Raw genomic sequence first — 17,240 nt, 5'->3', positions numbered from 1 at the left:
AAAAAATCAGGCAACTTACCATTAGCTAAACTGAAGCTCATAATCTCGCCAAATTTGCTTGCAACCTAGATATAGGTAGACATGTTTGGTTGGGCAATCCTCATGATCCCGATCTTGTACCTATGACAATTGCTTCTGAATAAATAAAGCAGGCGAGAATTCTCAAAAAAAAAAAGCTAAACTGCAGTTATTTGTACTCCCGCTATTTAGATTTTTTTTAAAAAAAATTATTATTTTCCAGATTCACTATTTATATTCTTTTTTATTTTCCAGATTCTGTTTGATGATTTTACTGATATACTCTAGATATCAGACGTTGAAGTGTACACGGAAGGCTGGTCAGTAGAGCGCCACGACTACTTCACTCACTCCCACACACACAGAGCTTAGCTCCAATAATCCATGGCCTCCGACCATGAGCGCCTCCGCGCGCTCAAGGCCTTCGACGGCACCAAGGCCGGCGTCAAGGGCCTCGTCGACGCGGGCGTCACCACCATCCCTGCCATCTTCCACCACCCGCCGGACTCCCTGGCCGACGCGCCCCATCACCATGGTCACCACCAGTTCGCCATCCCGGTCATCGACCTCGCCGGCCTCGCGAAGCCGTCGGGGCGGGCCTCGGTGGTCGGCGCGGTAAGGGCGGCCGCGGAGACCGTGGGCTTCTTCCAGGTGACGAACCACGACGTGCCGGAGCCGGCCATGTCCGAGATCCTCGCGGCGGTCCGGCGCTTCAACGAGGAGCCGGCGGAGGCCAAGGCGCCGTACTACAGCCGGGACACCGAGCGGCGCGCTAGGTACCAGTGCAACTTCGACCTGTTTCGGTCGCCGACGGCCTGCTGGCGCGACACGCTCTACATGGAGATGGCCCCGGAGCCGCCGCCGCCCGAGCAGATCCCGCCGGCGTGCCGGGCCATCGTGCCGGAGTACGCTGGGCTGGTGCAGCGGCTGGGGCGGACCCTCTTCGGGCTGCTGTCGGAGGCGATGGGCCTCCGGCGCGGGTACCTGGAGGAGGAGGCCGGGTGCCTGGAGGGGCTGAGCGTGGGCTGCCACTACTACCCGGCGTGCCCGGAGCCGCACCGGACGCTGGGCAACGCGAGGCACTCCGACCCCAGCTTCCTCACCGTGCTCCTCCAGGACGCCGTCGGCGGACTCCAGGTGCTGGTGGACGTCGACGAGCGGCGGCCGGCGTGGGTGGACGTGCCGGCGGAGGCGTGTGCGCTGGTGGTGAACGTCGGTGACTACCTGCAGATCCTGTCCAACGACCGGTTCAGGAGCGTGGAGCACCGCGTGGTGGCCAACACCGCCGGTCCCCGGGTCTCCGTCGCATGCTTCTTCCGCGCCGACGCCTCGACGAGGGTGCTCGCTCCGATCGTCGCCGGCGGTGATGGCGACGGCCGCGCGAGGTACAGGAGCACGACGGTGCCGGAGATGCTCCGGCACTACGGCGCCAAGGGCCTGGACGGCGTCTCTGCGCTCCAGCGCGTCAGGATCTGAATCTACCTCATCCAATCTGAATGTATCTAAGTCAAAAAGAAAAAAAAAATCTTGTGTTCATGATTCAGATTCGTTTTTGGATCTGAACTGATGATTCAAATTCATCCTAATGCAAGATGCAATCTCTGTTGTACTCTTTTGAAGGGTGGAAATTCGAATTCAGCTGGACATGCAGAGCAGATTTAAATTCCCCTGAGATGATTACAGGTAGGAAAGGGAAACATACAGTAGTAACATGAACTGGAAATGAAATCAACAAAACAGAAGAACAGACATCTCCTAGAATGGAAACATGAACTGCAAATGGAACCAACACAAACAAATGGCAAGTTATTCACAGCGGGACACACAAGAACTAGTGGAGCTGAGTTGAGATGGCTGATGACTTTCTTCAGCATCTGCCATGGCGGCATTCATCAGTGATCGCCGCAGCTATGTACAGACTGACAGACAGAGATACATCATGATCACCTGCATTACTGAGTTACTGACTGAGCTAACCATCCTTGCATCCATCCACCAGTTAAGGGTCTGCGTGGCCCATGATGGCCTCGTCGCCGGAGTCGTAGCCCTCGGCGTCGCTCAGCTCCTCATCACTCTCCTCCTCTTCCTCCTCTGGGGATATATCTTCAGGCTTGGCATATCTCTCACAATATTCTGAACAGAGATTTTTTTAGTTTGTGTTAAGGAAATACTATAGTGCACTCGATGACATAGATATGGAATACACAAGTTATGGTACAAATCAGACCTTTGACTTTATTTTCATAGGCATTCTTGTCGCGCATCATGAGCGAAGCCGCCTCGCCGTTCAAGGGGTCCGAGGGGTTCGGGTACAGGAGAAGCTGGGGCAGGAACACCTCAAAGATATTCACAAGGTCTGCAGCATAGCAGGACAACAGCAGAAATGTGGTGCTTCAGTTCAGTTAGTAAAAAAGACACAAAGTCAACGGGGTCGGACACGTAAAAATATTAACGAGCAATAGCTAGTTTCGATATATCGATCGAATTTACTTACCAAACATCGGGCTCCATGTCTGATTGATCACATCCAAGCAGACAGAACCAGACCTGCCGACAAACAAACAAACGATGAAACCTGAGAGTATGTGCAATTGTGCAGAGAAGAGAATGGTTGGTTTGTGAAATGAAGAAGAAAGGAAGGCTTACATCTCATCGACATTGGGGTGATAGATCTTGTTGGTGAAGCCAATGGAAGGGGATTTGTAAGGGTAAGCTTCGGTGAGTTCAACCCTGACCTTCCACACACCACCCTGGTAAATACCTGCAGCAAGGAAACAGAGGAAGCCTGGTAATTAGGTAGGAGTACCAAATAAATTTGAAGTGCTACAAAGCAGATTGAAGGATCAAATTTATTCAAAATTGTTGTGTCATCTGTATGTACAGAGTTTAAATGCTACTTATCCCAAAATAAGTGTTGCTGACTGACTTTGTACTTTGTACAAAATCGGCGACACTTATTTTGGGACGGAGGGAGCAGTAGAGTGCATGCTTAATGCAGCATCATTCCCTTCCACTAGTACTCAGAAAGTGGGAAAGAGAAAACTTGACAGCTGAACAGACGAGCACTACGCACTAGTAGTACAATGTATACTAAACTTGCAAGAATAAATCAGTGAAAGCATGAGTGACAGCCAAAGTGCATCCTTTATTTTTTGGGGGGTATTGGTCAAATCTGTCTATTTTTTTCCCGGCAAGTTGTTGGTTGGGCAGAGCAGAGCAGAGCAGAGAGAGAGAGAGAGAGAGGGAGAGGCCATTGTTGGGATGTGGATGAAGCACCTACCGTACCGATATGATATAGTAGTAATATGGAGGCTAATGAAAAGTCATTGTGATGTGGATGCTGCATCTAGCCAGAGGTGATATGGATATGGATGGGGTACAAACCAAACAAAACAATCCATGGATTATGTTATACTACTAGTACAACCAATCAGTCATGGTGACACAAACAGCAAGTGAGGCAATCGCAAAGAATGGCAGGACAGTTTCGCGGAGGTGATTTTCTTTTTTGTTTGTTTCTTAAAGAAGAGGAACAGATGAGATGAGCTAGATGCATGCAGCAGGAAGTAGTTGTTTTTACACTTGTTTGTGCAGAATCCATTCCTGATTCCTCCCTCCCTCCTATGTATGTATAGTGTAGGTGAATGAAGAGCCCGGAAAAGATAAGCTACTGTCTGAACTCAACTCAACTCAACTTTTTGTTTGTTTGTTTGTTCTGAAATAAGGGGGGACAGTTGAGTTCAGTTCAGCTCATCCTCCTCTGCTACTCTCTCTCTCTCAAGTTAGGGATTACCAAAAAAAGCTTTCGCCCTGCTTTATAAATAAAGCAATCTCAAGTTAGGGATTACTAGTAGTACTTGAAATGATAGAAAGAAAGAAACAAAGAGATTTCATTTGGGAAGAAAGATGAGGGGAAATCAAGCAAGCAAGCAAGCAAAGAAAGAAACAATCTCATCACGCACCCAATCCTAATGAATGAATGAATGAGCGAATCTGCACCTACTAATACTAATTAATTAGTCGATGAAAAGAAGCAAAGGAGATGGGAGAGAGAGACAAACTGTCTTTGGGTCCGTGGAAGTGGACGAAGAACTCGTGCATCCCGTCGTTGATCATGTCCACCTTGTAGTCACTCATCATCCTAACCACCATCAAAACTCAAAAGCATCAGAAACAACGGATGAAATACATCTCCCTCCGCTTGCTTGAAATAGGTAGAGGCTACAGTACAGACAGCTTCATGAGATCCATCTCCCTGCGCTTGCTTGGGGAAGACATGTTTGCTTCTTCTTCTTCTTCCTCCTCCTCCTTGCCCTGCTTGTAGGTTTGCAGAGAGGGAGAGAGAGAGAGAGAGAGAGAGAGAGGAAGGGGGAGGACAGGTGGTGGTGTGATATGGGGGCATGGACATGGACGTGGGCATGGGTATCGTCTACAAGGCCCAATCTCTGCATCTTGCAGAAATAAAATACACTCCTCCTCTGCAACAAAATAAATAAAATGGATACGTTACGTCCACACCACGGAGGCAGAGCAATCATCACGCACCTCATTTTTTTTAATTTTTTTATTTATCTGCACACAAAATTAAAATGAAATGAAAGAAACTACTAGTAGTAGTAGAGGATGGATGGATGAGTCTCATGACAGTGACTAGTTGTTGCACTACCTTTTTCTGGACACGGAAATCAGCAGATGCGGATGGATGGCTCTACCGTCTTATTTTTGCTAAATGACCCCTCACCAATCTTAATTCGCCCCATCGACCTTGCTTAAAAAACTTAGGGCTTCTTTGATTCAAAGGAATTTTATAGGATTTCTGAAGGATTGAAATCCTTATGATTTTTTTCTATATTGGTTCTTTGATTCATAGTATTGGATCTCATAGTAATTTTTTCTATGAAACCTTTTGTACTACATTTCATAGAAAATTTAACATCTACTCCAACCTCTTTTTACAATTTCATTTGTTTTTTCCGTGGCATTAAACAATCATTGCTAATTCTATATGATTCAAAAATGGGCATGCCACTCCAACCCTACACTTTTCCTATTCCTACGTTTTCAAAATCGTACGAATCAAAGAGGCCCTTATTTCGTCATCCAGCCCCTCGCATTCACGCCATCACACGCTGTAACGCCCTCGATGCGGCTATATCTCCCACGTGTCGAAGCACGACTTAGAGGCATAACCGCATTGAAAGCAATGTCACAAGTAAGGTAATCTTCATACAATCCATGAATACATAAAGAAAAAGATACATAGTTGGCTTACAATCACCACTTCACACAATACATGAATAAATCATTACATCATCCAAATACAATCAAGGTCCGACTACGGAACCAAAATAAAAGAAGAACCCCAAATGCGACAAAGGTCCCCGATCGACCCCAACTGGGCTCCACTACTGATCAACTAGAACGAAACAACACAAAGGACAAGATCTTCATCGAGCTCCTCCTGAGCTTGGTTGCGTCATCTGCACGGACTCATCGACACCTGCAAGCTAGTTTTGGAAGTATCTGTGAGTCACGGGGACTCAGCAATCTCGCACCCTCGCGATCAAGACTATTTAAGCTTATGGGTAAGGTAAAAGTATGAGGTGGAGCTGCAGCAAGCGACTAGCATATATGGTGGCTAACATACGCAAACGAGAGCGAGAAGAGAAGGCAAAGCACGGTCGATAAAAGTATGATCAAGAAGTGATCCTAAAACAATCTACGTCAAGCATTACTCCAACACCGTGTTCACTTCCCGGACGCCGCCGGAAAGAGACCATCACGGTTACACACGCAGTTGACTCATTTTAATTAAGTTAAGGTTCAAGTTATCTACAACCGGATATTAACAAATTCCATCTGCCCATAACCGCGGGCACGGCTTTCGAAAGTTCAAATCCCTGCAGGGGTGTCCCAACTTAGCCCATCACAAGCTCTCACGGTCAACGAAGGAATAGACCTCCTCCCGAGACATTCCGATCAGACTCGGTATCCCGGTTCTACAAGACATCCTCGACAATGGTAAAACAAGTCCAGCAAGACCACCTGCTGTGCCGACAAATCCCGATAGGAGCTGCACATATCTCGTTCTCAGGGCACAACAGATAAGCTAAGCGTACAGGAGCCGACGTAACCCAATTTGCCAAGGGATGGCCCTGCACGGTGCTCTGGGTTGGACCAACACTCAGAGGAGCACTGGCCCGGGGGTTTAAATAAAGATGACCCTTGAGTCTGTAGAACCCAAGGGAAAGAAAAGGCTAGGTGGCAAATGGTAAAACCAATGTTGGGCCTTGCTGGAGGAGTTTTATTCAAGGCGAACTGTCAAGGGGTTCCCATTATAACCCAACCGCGTAAGGAACGCAAAATCCGGGAACATAACACCGATATGACGGAAACTAGGGCAGCAAGAGTGGAACAAAACACCAGGCATAAGGCCGAGCCTTCCACCCTTTACCAAGTATATAGATGCATTAATTAAATACGATATATAGTGATATCCCAACAAGTAAACATGTTCCAACAAGGAATGGTATCTCCATGTTCCAACAAGGAACAAACTTCAATCTTCACCTGCAACTAACAACACTATAAGAGGGGATGAGCAAGGCGGTAACATAGCCAAACAACGGTTTGCTGGGACAAGGTGGGTTAGAGGCTTGGTTCAACAATATGGGAGGCATGATAAGCAAGTGGTAGGTATCGCAGCTTAGGCATAGCAAAAGAGCGAGCAACTAGCAAGCAAAGATAGAAGTGATATCGAGGGTATGGTCATCTTGCCTGAAATCCTGCAAGGAAGAAGAATGAGTCCATGAAGAAGACAAACGGACGCAGTCGAACGAATCCTCACAACACGACGTTACCGGAAACAACCCGAAGAAGCAACACCGGAAAAAAGCAAACAACATAGTAAACAACCACCACATAGACATGGCATGATGCGCAAACAAGTATGATGCATGTCCGGTTTAAAGAGGGCATGGCATGGCAAAGTGCACAAACAATACTACAAATTAAGTGGAGCTCAATATGCAACGAGTTGCATATTGACGAAACACCACGACAAGTTATTTAGTTCGATCTCGTTTATGTACCCATCAATATTAAATGTTGTTAAACATGGCAAAAGGTGAAGCATAACAAAACTACACCATCTAAACAATTTAAATGGGGCCAGACAAAACAAATAACGAATCCGGTAAATCCCCATATGCATTAGTAAATTAATGCAAACAACAATTTAAACCATCTTAATGTTGTTAACATCATGCGGATGACATGTTCAAGTTTTATGCAATTTTAAGAAAATGTTGGCAAGAGCATTATGAAGCATTTGTCATCGTGGCGGAAACGAAAAAGGGGTGCCACGGCAACGATAACGAAAACGGTGCCATGGCAGCATTCCGGTTCCGACTCGATTGAGATACCGATGCAAAAGAGAAATGTGCGGATGTGTGCAAAAGATGGTGGGGCACTCCCGGATACCGGGTGTCCCATGAGTCGACGATGGTGACAACACAAAAGAGGGGCAACGTGCACCGACAATTCGAGCACGAAGCAAGCACGAGCATCTCATACATCACACATGCATTCGTTCACGGGCAGTCGTCTCGGGGTTATACCTTCGAAGCGTGTGTTGTCGGAACGGAACAAGTTCGATGCGGTGTAGGGGAAGTAGACGTTCTCGGGACATTCGTAGTGGAAGTAGGGGTACATGGCAACAGTAGAGGTACACGTTTTTCTGTAGATGTTCGGGTCATCGTGGAGGTACTTGGGGTCTTCGGCGACTTGTCTCGTCCTTTTGACGGTAGTCGAACTTGAAGTTTTAGGTTCATAGGTCTTCGGCGACGGTAGTTGTTCACTGCGCTTGTGACCCACGGTTCTACGGCAACGATAGTCGTACACGTCCGTAGATGTTCGGGATCATCACCGTTCGTAGTCAAAGTAGTTGAACTTGACGGTCGTCGACGTCGTGGTACTTGGCGAATCCGCATGGTCGTACACGTTCCAACATCAAACTTGGAGGGGCTCCGACGGCGTTGTACTTGGCGAATCCTTGACGGTCCTGGCGGTCTCCGGTGAAGGTGTTGCGTTCGTTTGACAGAGTGAAAACAACGACAGCAATAGGCACGGGGCTCGTCTGGTTCCCGGCCAGATCTGGGCCGATGGAACTCCATGGGGCGGCAGCAAGGAAGAGCTAGGCGTTGGGGAGGTTCCGTAGCGACGGCAGCGGCCTCCCAAGGGGCGGCGACGTCCATGGCCTCTGATGCATGCGGTTCAGTCGCCGGCGGCGAGGTCGCTGGGGCGGCAGGGTTGTGAGGAGGCGAAACAGAGGACGTGGAGGCCAGAGGTGGTCCTCGTCGATGATGGAGGGACGCAGGCGCGAGCGGGAGGTTGGGCGTGCGGCGCATGGTGGTGGAGCGCTTCGGCGAGAATGATGCAGGGGAGGCCCAGCAGGCTGTGGTGCCCGGCGTCCCCGGCGACGCGGCAGGGCGGCGAGCTCGGCCCCCGCGTCCATTGAGGCAAGGAAGGAAGGCCATGGCAGGAGGCGCGGCGCGGGGTAGAGCAGAGGGAGGCGACGGCAGTGGGCTGCTGCGATCGAGAAGAGATGTCGAGGGAAAGATGGGATCGGCCAGAGGAGAGTCGAAGGGAGGATGAGGATGGGATCGGGGCTCCTCGACCCTGTGTGGCGGCGCGAGGGAACGAGGGAAGGGAGAGGGATCGAACGAGATGGGGTTGCGCTAGGGTTAGGTGGCTGGGCTGCGGGAGGCCCTGGCCAAATGGGCCAGCGCGGTGGAGACTGGTTGGCCGGCCTGGGCCTTGGGATGGGCCCTAGAGGCCGGCCTGCTGGACTCCTCTCTCTCATTGCTAAAACAGAAAAAAAAAACAAAGAAGAGAAGAAAAGGAAGGAGGTGATAGGGGAAGAAGTTGGACATGCGGATAATTTCCATGGACTCACAAAAATGTGAGGAATTTAAATAAAATGGCAAGAGGGTTTTTGGAGAACAATAGATTCGCAGATGTTGAATTTAATTCAACATGTTTGAATTTTGAAACCCATTCGAAAGAACTCTAAAAGGGCTGAGATTTTTAGAGGAGCCTCGATAAAAGAGATGAGAAATATAGGCAAGGTTTGAAGGTCAAACTCGAAGAGGAATAGACATGGAAAATATTTTGCACGTGTGTTATGGGTGATACCAAATTATTGGAATATAATTTATATAGCTCCCTAAAATATTGGGAGAATATGTTATAAAAAGAATTTCACCATGTGAATATCCCTCGATTTAAATGGACTGAAGATCCATCCGATTTTATTTGGTTGAGTTAAGAAAAAGAAATGACATGATGGCATGATGACATGATGCAATGCATACGATGCAAAGATAAATGCAAAGAACCAAACAAATTACACGACGGAACCATGAAACCCTGAAAGGCATCTGAAGCTTCGGTCTTGGGGTGTCACACACGCCTAAATTACACGTGAAGCCGTCGTGGCCCCAGACGCGTTTTTGAGCGGCCTGGTCCATGAACGTCGGTCGCGTCGACGGCGTGGCACCTCCCTGCCCCGCCTGATGGAAGGACGCGATACTGCCCACAACCCCTGGATTTTAGATGGTCGACCATCACGAGAGCCTTCAGCATGTCTCGTTTTCTGCTGGATGAGCTCACTTAAACCGGAAAACGCCCTATAAATTGGCATCATCAATTTGGCGTTTATAAGTTATAGAATCGCCGGACGGTATGACATGTATCTAACGGCGCTTTATAAAGGCAGGCCGTTAGACGTTTTACCTTGTAAGTCCGCACACCCTCTGGTTTGGCACAACAATGAATCGAAGCCGGGCAAACCCGAATTATATGTTGGCTTGGCCTGAGGTGTAATTTAGGCACCTGGTTGGTTGCAAAGCGTGAATTTAGGGGCCAGACGCTGAAATAAGTTTTTCGGGGGTCAACACGCAGACCAAGTTTGTTGAGGGGGCATTTGGTAAAAATAATGCGGCTCTATCTTAGCTTGTCGGGCATAACTAGCTAGTACTGGGACGCGGAGTTTCTGCACCCGAGCTCAAATGAGCTCGGGTGAACAGTAAAATCAAAACTAAATCAAAAGAAATTTAAAAAAATCTAATTTTTTTGGGAGAAACATTGACAAAAGTTCTAAGTGCTTGCAAAAATTCGCCATGAAATCACATTTCTAGAAGGCGTGGCAAAAAAACAAAATCAGTACTCTGAAAAAACTACTTTCAAAAGCATTTTGGAGCACTGAATTTGTTTTTTTTTTTGCCACGCTTTACAGGAATGTGATTTCATGATGAATTTTTGCAAGCACTTAGAACTTTTGTCAATGTTTCTCCCAAAAAAATTAGAAATTTTTGAATTTTTTTTTTATTTTTTTCGATTTTACTGTTCACCGAGCTCAAATGAGCTCGGGAGCAGAAAGGCACTTTCGCTAGTACTGTTGCTAGTTTGTGGTACTACTATAGAAAAAATACTATTGCCCGGATAAATGATTCACACACACAAGAGAAAGAGGGGGAGATTCCATCCATGCCTTTTCAGACCTGCTGACCACTTCAACATCTATCATTTTCGCTTCTTTTTTTCTTGTGCTGCAAGAGGAGATTCCGTCCGTCCGTCCTGCTCTTTATTATTATTTCTATATTCAGCCATAGCAGACAAACAACCAATTATTTGAGTTTGGATTTGGATGAGCCACACACCGGCTGCCACGTGGGCCTTGTTGCTATCAGTCACCAGCCACACTCATCCTCCTTCCTACCCATCTCCTTTGAGTAATTAGTAAGAGTACAAGTTAATCCTAACTACTGCACCTCCTTTGAGTAATTACCATTATTTATTAATGCTATATATTATTTCCTTACGAAATAAATGCCTTTTTTTGTATTTCGTAGTACATCATTTTGTGACTTGTAACACCAAAAATTGTAACAGAGGAAACATCCATGTTGGCTGCCTGAGTAGAGCAGAGGAGGATTGACCACAAGGAGGATACCGCCTCTTTCCGACCAACATAAGTAATACACATTGTGTTATCACCTAAAATTTCTAAGTTTCTAACGATATACTCCCTCTATTTCTAAATATAAGTCTTTTTAAATATTTCAATACGGACTACATACTGATGTTCTATATGTAGATTTATTCATTTTTCTCCGTATGTAGTCTATATTGGAATCTTTAAAAGGACTTATATTTAGGAACTGGGGGTCTAGTATGGAACAATAAACACTCAACCTCTTGCTTTTCAAACACCAACCAAATCCACACAAACAATCAACTCCTCATGGAGTAGAGTCAAATGTGGTGTGATGATTTATATGCATATATGGATGATAAGAAAGAAAAGGGGCCTCAACAAAACACAACACAACACAACACAAAGAGGGTTGGTTGACCACAAGGTTAGGTTAGGTTAGGTTAGGTTAGGTTAGGATGGTGGTGTGAAGAATAAACACAATCAACCTCTTGCTTGTCAAACACCAAACCTACACGAACAATCAACTCATGGAGTATAATATGGACCATAAGCTACCTTTCACGAGACTCATTTCATAGCAGCCGCAAAGAATAGACGCTACTATAATACATTTTCTTTTCTTTTCTTTTCAGACTAGCTGTAAATGTCATCTTTGTTACCAGTTTAATTTAACTCTACGGCTATTATCCGAATCCTTTTCATCCACAAACAAGTAGGAGTACCATGCATCATATACATTTCACATGATTGAAATGTGATGTGATAGTGGGTTTATATGGATACTAATGTGATGATGAGACAGACAGGGAGCCTTTCTTACATCAAGCCCCACAATTGTCATTCTCATTGATACTAATGTATATATAACTATACATTGGCTACACAGAATGGATATTTTTGAATACTGCTACATACATATATGATATATCTACCGTGACTAGAAAGAAAGAATCGAGAATAGATGTGAATGACCTCCTGCCTGCCCTGTGCTCTCTTCCCAACCCAGCCGGCAGCCATAAACAAAAAATAAAAAAAAAGCTATGACATCTTACATCAACCAACCTATGACTATGGAAATGGAATAATCTACAAGGCCCGACCGGGGGAGCAGAAAGGAAGAGAAAAACCTATACCAACTGACAAATTTACAACATTCTATCCTCCGGAGGCTACCGTCTTCTGCCCTCGCGCGGAACCCATTCAGATCTTCAAGAACTGGAACGACGCATTGTCCAGGAGCTCTTGCGGCGGGACCACGTTCTGGAACTCCTTGGTGTCCATGGAGTTGCCTATCTCCTCGAGAGACAACGGCATGCTGCAAGCAGGGCACACGGAGCGTTCGAAATCAAGTTCGACACTGTGATCCAGCACGTACGACTTTTAGTTTCTGAGACTGCGCCATTTGTGGATATACGGCGTACACGTACCTTGTCTCTTCATCTAGTAAATAGGCGCCCGAGCCAGCTCCCTCGTTCACCAACGTTTTCATCTCATTAAGGACCTACAATACAATCATTAGGAAATGTATCAGCCCTGAAACCTCAGCTTGGCACAGACAGAATGCAAGGGAAGGTGCTCGATTAGCCCTGTGAAGTTAGATTTGGTGCTTACCTCTTCGGATACACTTTCAGTATTATATTTGTCATCCCAGTACTGCGTGCATATCCTGTAAAGTTGGTGGACACTCAATACCTGCATAACGGCGAATAGAAATAGGTGTTTAGCTACTCTTCTTCTGGATGCTGCGTCGGGTTTGGGGGTGGGGGTGGGGGGGGGGTCTTACTGGGCAGAGATCACTCATTATTTCATCATATGATACCCTGAACTTTTTGAAAATGACCTGCATCACAGCACATAGATGGTCAGACCTACCTAATAGGGACACAATTTTCATAAAAAGTCAGTAAACAGCACAGCGGCAGTCTTTGAACAGCAAACACAAACACAACTAAACTGTTCCCAGTGTGCAATTCAAAATCGATTGAAATGCTCCACAACTTTTTATACTTAAAAGAACTAACAAATGTTGTTAAGAATCCATGCCGAAATACAAAATACATGCTCAAGTTTGTAGTTAGATACCAGGAAGCCAACAGCCTGGGTTATGTGCTTAAGTTCATCCCATGCAGATCCTGCGTACTGTTGGTATTTCACGGTTAGGCACAAGGTAAATAAAGTGAAGATATTAGTACTGGTGTTACATTGTACTCCCTCCGTTTCTAAATATAAGACCTTTTAGAGATTCACTAAAAGGTCTTATATTTAGAAAACGGAGGGGGTAGTTACTATTGAGAAAGAATAAAGTTATTAGACTGCAATGTTGGTTGCGAGCATTTAACAATCACAATATAAAGTCTGCATCTTTAGAAAGAATAGCAAAATCAAACATATATATTTACCTCTGGCTTGGCTTGTGTGCACCATGTCTCCAGTTCTTCAAGCCCTTGCTTCACATATTCTCCATTGCTGAAAGAACAACACTCTCGCCGTACAAGAAGACTGGGACATATAGTAACATCAGAAGAGGGAGAATTAGGAACTGCGGAAATTGACGGCAGGCAAGGAAAGTCTAGTCTAGACACCAAGTTACCTATTGAAGAGTTGAGCGTTGATGTATGCATAAAGCTGTGTAAAGATCTTCCGACAAAAAATGGTTGGGACCTGAAATTTCAGCATTAAGGCCACAAGTCAGAACACCATGCAGCCAAATGCAATGCGGGTTTCAAGGTTTAAACTTACACAATTTTCTTGCAAGATTTTCAGGAGATCATTGAAATGGCCGACTATCACTTTCCAATAGCTATGTTGATCTGTTAGCAAACCAGCCTTCGCAGTTCTTGGCGCCTTTGAGTATCAATGTGTATACAGGAATGAGCATTAGACCAGCAGCAACAACTTATTGCCATGCAGGTGCAGAGTTAGCATGAAATCTTAACATATGAATTATATAGCCTAATCACCAGGCAATAGAAATTCATCATGGTACAAAGGTACTCGTGATATAAATAATAGTCTAATTTCTTCTCGTTGAGTTTGCAAAAGGGTTCAAGTGTTATGCCAAGTTACCAACTGAGAGGAACTAGCCAAAAACATGCAAGCGTGAGTCAAAGTTAACTTAGTATTCCTGGATTCCCATGGGAGGTTGCTGAGATGTCTCATGCTTATTTCTAAAATTATATTTGTCCAGCAAGAATCTTCTAAAGTATGAAATGATAATTAACCTGAGAACCCGTGATAGATGGGGTAACCTGAATAACATGCGAGAGTACTGAAGACACTTCTCTCTTCACATTGTCACGGATCATTCCATATAAGCCTTCCACAAAGGCTGTAAGCTGTTGCTTGAAAAGGAATGCAGGATACTTGCCCTCAACTTGGCGCACGAGATCCATATCAACAGTAATGCTTGACGCACGAAATACCTGTGGATCATATAACACCAAGAGATTAAGAAATGAGTCAAGATAACCTCATCTAGCCTATCATACAATTTTGACAAAATACAATTGCTAGAATTCAGAGAACCCTTGTTAATCATTTTGTTAAAAAAAAGGATGATTATTCGTCCTCTTTCTTTTTTTTTGTTTCTCGTTCCCTCTTTTGGCTTTTCTGGTTCTCCTTATGCGTGTTCAAGAAAATAAAAGGATATATATATATAACATACCATCCTCCCAAGGAAAGACGTCTGAGTCGTTGTTCTTTTCAGTGGTGTTGTTACAGTGCCAGCAGGTTTCAGACTCTTTTGCAGTATAATCAACAATGATGATGCATTTGATAGCCAGTATGCAAGATCGGGGTTGCTGTCTTGTTTCTGTGATACAAATTTTGCAGATTTTTAGAAGGGCAACATAAATCGAATAAGCCAGACAGGATCACGCTATGATGAAGATAATCAAGTAAATCATAGAATCAAACCAAACACAATAATTGGTTAAGTGTTGGAACACTAGCAAGAAATACCTGCATTCCTGAAGCAAAAATCTGAATAATCCGATCAAAAACATTTGTCTTTTCTGCCTCGAAAGTTCTCCAATGAAGAAGACATTTGTATATCGTTATTGCAGCAACTGGTTTTCCATCGCTAAATCCAATGTTTTCGTTAACACAGTTTATAAGTGCTTCAACACTCTCCTGCAATGAAAAGGTGGAGCCATAGTTTAATTTGTTTTCTAATGACTTCATTAACTGCTTTAATTATCGAACATCAGCCCAAGTAAGTACTTGGTGTCTCTCAATTAAAGATCTCCGTCCGAATTCCATAGGTGTGGGTGGTGACTGCAGGGATGATTATATTAGATTCAATCATGAAAAATAAATCTAAAGAGTTATTAACAAGCAGTGTAAGATATTCCAAACCTGTTGTTCGTCTGCAGGTACACTCAAATTCTGCACAGTTGCAAACACTCCGAAGCATAAGAATACTTTCATGTGAGTGTGCACACAAGAGAGAGAGAGAGAGAGAGAGAGAGAGAGATTACAGATTTTTTATGCATGTTAAGCAAAGGATCAGGTCTTGGTCTCGCAGCATGTTGTCGGAGATTAATGATCTCTGCTTCTGCACTAGCCAACTTCTCTCGAAGGCTGGTCATGGAAATAATTGCAATCGTTTAACATAAGATGGCTTGGTTAATAAAGGATAGAAGCATTTACCAGCATCACGAGTTTATATCAAATACAACATGAAAGAAGAACCTTAGAAATGCATTCTTTAGTTGATTTAGCTGTGACTCTGCCTCTGTAGCTTTCTTCATAGACTCTTCTCTGACTTGGTCTTGTTCTTGAAACCTCTCTTCCGTTTCCTCTATTTTTGTCTCAAGAGAGCTCACCAGTGTCTGCAAGTCAAAAGTTTATCACTCCATTACTCCACTAGGGGTACAAAAAATAATAATTGGATAGCAAGTGTATTCATGCTATGCACACCCTCCTATGATTAGCCATTTAATAGCAAATGATTTAACCAATGAATACTTCTATTTGAACATCGAAGCTACCAGACTAATCAAAATCTAAGATGTTCAATAACGTAGATAATTAAAAAAATTAAATGGTATTCATCCTCATTTATGGTTTCACATGAATATCCAGAAAAAGGATGAGGAGTTCACTGATTCAATGGTACCTATATAAGCTACACAAGATTCATCGCTAGATTTTGTTATCACATTTTCTTTTGTATTTGTTCGTATTTCTGCGTTAATACCTTGAGCTTCTCATTTTCAGCAGTGAGCTTCTCTTTTTCGGCAGTGAGCTCATTAACTTGAGTTTCATCAACACGGATCTCTGGCACTAGAGTAACTTTCTCTGCTTTCTCTGATGCTACCTTGGAAGTTTCCTGTTCCTTCTTTAACAATTCTTTTGTTTCCTTGAATTGTTGTTGCAATTCCTGCAATTGTGATTGGAGCTTCTTATTTTCTTGAATTTTCGCTTCCTTGGCTTCTTCCAAATCAGACTGCAAGTATAAAATATGCATATGTAAGTCCAAAATCATCAAAAGTTTCCTTTGTAATGCTATGAGATGCACAATGCTCCTCTTATACTAGCAAATGTGCCAGCTGTTGACATGATATCTGCAGGTTTTTGTTCTTATTGTTCAATCATTTTCCCTCTTCTTTATTCATTCACTACAAGATGTTAATTTACATGACAGTCCAGATTAGTTTAGCAACCTAAGAAGTGCCTATTTGAGAGACCATTTTTATTATTACAATAAATAGCACCTTATTGGCAATAGACAAAATAACATACACCGCAAGATAAAAGTGCCTTAGAACTATTTGACAATAGAGAAAATAATAGAATAACATACAAGTGCGCCATGCATAAACAACATTTTTAGAGACATTGTGGCCATGGTTCTGTGCTAGTTTACCCTGATGCGCTTCTCCACTTGTAACCGCCAAGTAAGCTCCTCGACTTCTTTCTCTAGTTTACTCTTGGCAGCCTGTAGGGCACCAGTTTCCTTTGCAGCCTGAAAGTGGCCAGGCACAAAGAAATCAAATAGTTATCGATAACTGAATCAATTAGAGTTATAATGAACCCAGTGATATGCTTTGCTTGGTGATGCAGAGAAATAGAAGCGTAAGACCATGGTAGTTGAGTGGTGTATCCTATATCTTTTTTCGAGCAAACTGGCTGGTATCCTAATAAAAACAGTTCTTTAAGGAAGATAAGGAATAGTTCTGATAACACAAGTTTGCAATTGCACTGCCATGACTTTGGGTAG

At 44.3% G+C, this 17,240-nt stretch overlaps 3 protein-coding genes across 4 annotated transcripts in view; 1 reads left to right on the top strand and 2 right to left on the bottom strand.

Moving 5' to 3' along the window:
- Positions 1 to 315: 315 nt before the first annotated feature.
- LOC123087442 (1-aminocyclopropane-1-carboxylate oxidase homolog 1) lies at positions 316 to 1,604 on the top strand. The gene has a single exon (XM_044509451.1). It carries the CDS (start codon positions 403 to 405, stop codon positions 1,492 to 1,494), a length of 1,092 nt encoding a protein of 363 aa, XP_044365386.1. The 5' UTR covers positions 316 to 402; the 3' UTR covers positions 1,495 to 1,604.
- Positions 1,605 to 1,652: 48 nt separating this feature from the next.
- LOC543216 (ubiquitin-conjugating enzyme E2-23 kDa-like) lies at positions 1,653 to 4,460 on the bottom strand. The gene is made up of 6 exons (XM_044509452.1): positions 4,253 to 4,460; positions 4,080 to 4,159; positions 2,665 to 2,779; positions 2,513 to 2,565; positions 2,246 to 2,374; positions 1,653 to 2,151 (listed from the first exon to the last, which is right to left on the bottom strand). The coding sequence occupies exons 1-6, from the start codon at positions 4,294 to 4,296 to the stop codon at positions 2,018 to 2,020; spliced, it is 555 nt and encodes a 184-aa protein (XP_044365387.1). The 5' UTR covers positions 4,297 to 4,460; the 3' UTR covers positions 1,653 to 2,017.
- A 6,979-nt stretch (positions 4,461 to 11,439) lies between these two features.
- LOC123087441 (myosin-6) overlaps positions 11,440 to 17,240 on the bottom strand; it is an 18,080-nt gene continuing 12,279 nt past the window's right edge. Inside the window, exons 24-38 of one of the 2 annotated variants that reach the window (XM_044509449.1) lie at positions 15,710 to 15,849; positions 15,496 to 15,598; positions 15,374 to 15,403; positions 15,239 to 15,292; positions 14,978 to 15,148; positions 14,682 to 14,828; positions 14,239 to 14,439; positions 13,757 to 13,861; positions 13,608 to 13,678; positions 13,417 to 13,516; positions 13,100 to 13,156; positions 12,801 to 12,857; positions 12,629 to 12,709; positions 12,445 to 12,518; positions 11,440 to 12,332 (exon numbers count right to left, since the gene is read on the bottom strand). In XM_044509449.1, coding sequence (XP_044365384.1) covers positions 12,218 to 12,332; positions 12,445 to 12,518; positions 12,629 to 12,709; positions 12,801 to 12,857; positions 13,100 to 13,156; positions 13,417 to 13,516; positions 13,608 to 13,678; positions 13,757 to 13,861; positions 14,239 to 14,439; positions 14,682 to 14,828; positions 14,978 to 15,148; positions 15,239 to 15,292; positions 15,374 to 15,403; positions 15,496 to 15,598; positions 15,710 to 15,849 — 1,506 coding nt within the window. In that variant the 3' untranslated portion in view covers positions 11,440 to 12,217. The remainder of the gene's footprint in view (positions 12,333 to 12,444; positions 12,519 to 12,628; positions 12,710 to 12,800; positions 12,858 to 13,099; positions 13,157 to 13,416; positions 13,517 to 13,607; positions 13,679 to 13,756; positions 13,862 to 14,238; positions 14,440 to 14,681; positions 14,829 to 14,977; positions 15,149 to 15,238; positions 15,293 to 15,373; positions 15,404 to 15,495; positions 15,599 to 15,709; positions 15,850 to 17,240) is intronic. The other variant, XM_044509450.1, reaches the window with a different exon arrangement.

This window comes from Triticum aestivum, chromosome 4A, assembly GCF_018294505.1.
Source record: "Triticum aestivum cultivar Chinese Spring chromosome 4A, IWGSC CS RefSeq v2.1, whole genome shotgun sequence".
In the NCBI taxonomy this organism is placed as follows: Eukaryota; Viridiplantae; Streptophyta; class Magnoliopsida; order Poales; family Poaceae; genus Triticum; species Triticum aestivum.
This window is presented reverse-complemented; position numbering and strand designations above follow the sequence as displayed.

Bases quoted from the DNA above. Each gene is read 5' to 3' on its own strand.
- LOC123087442 (XM_044509451.1), top strand. From the start codon at position 403: ATGGCCTCCGACCATGAGCGCCTCCGCGCGCTCAAGGCCTTCGACGGC.
- LOC543216 (XM_044509452.1), bottom strand. From the start codon at position 4,296: ATGTCTTCCCCAAGCAAGCGCAGGGAGATGGATCTCATGAAGCT. The intron at 2,375-2,512 runs GTAAGTAAATTC...GCTATGCTGCAG, and splicing joins GACATGGAGCCCGATGTTTG to ACCTTGTGAATATCTTTGAG. The intron at 2,152-2,245 runs GTCTGATTTGTA...ATCTCTGTTCAG, and splicing joins CTATGAAAATAAAGTCAAAG to AATATTGTGAGAGATATGCC.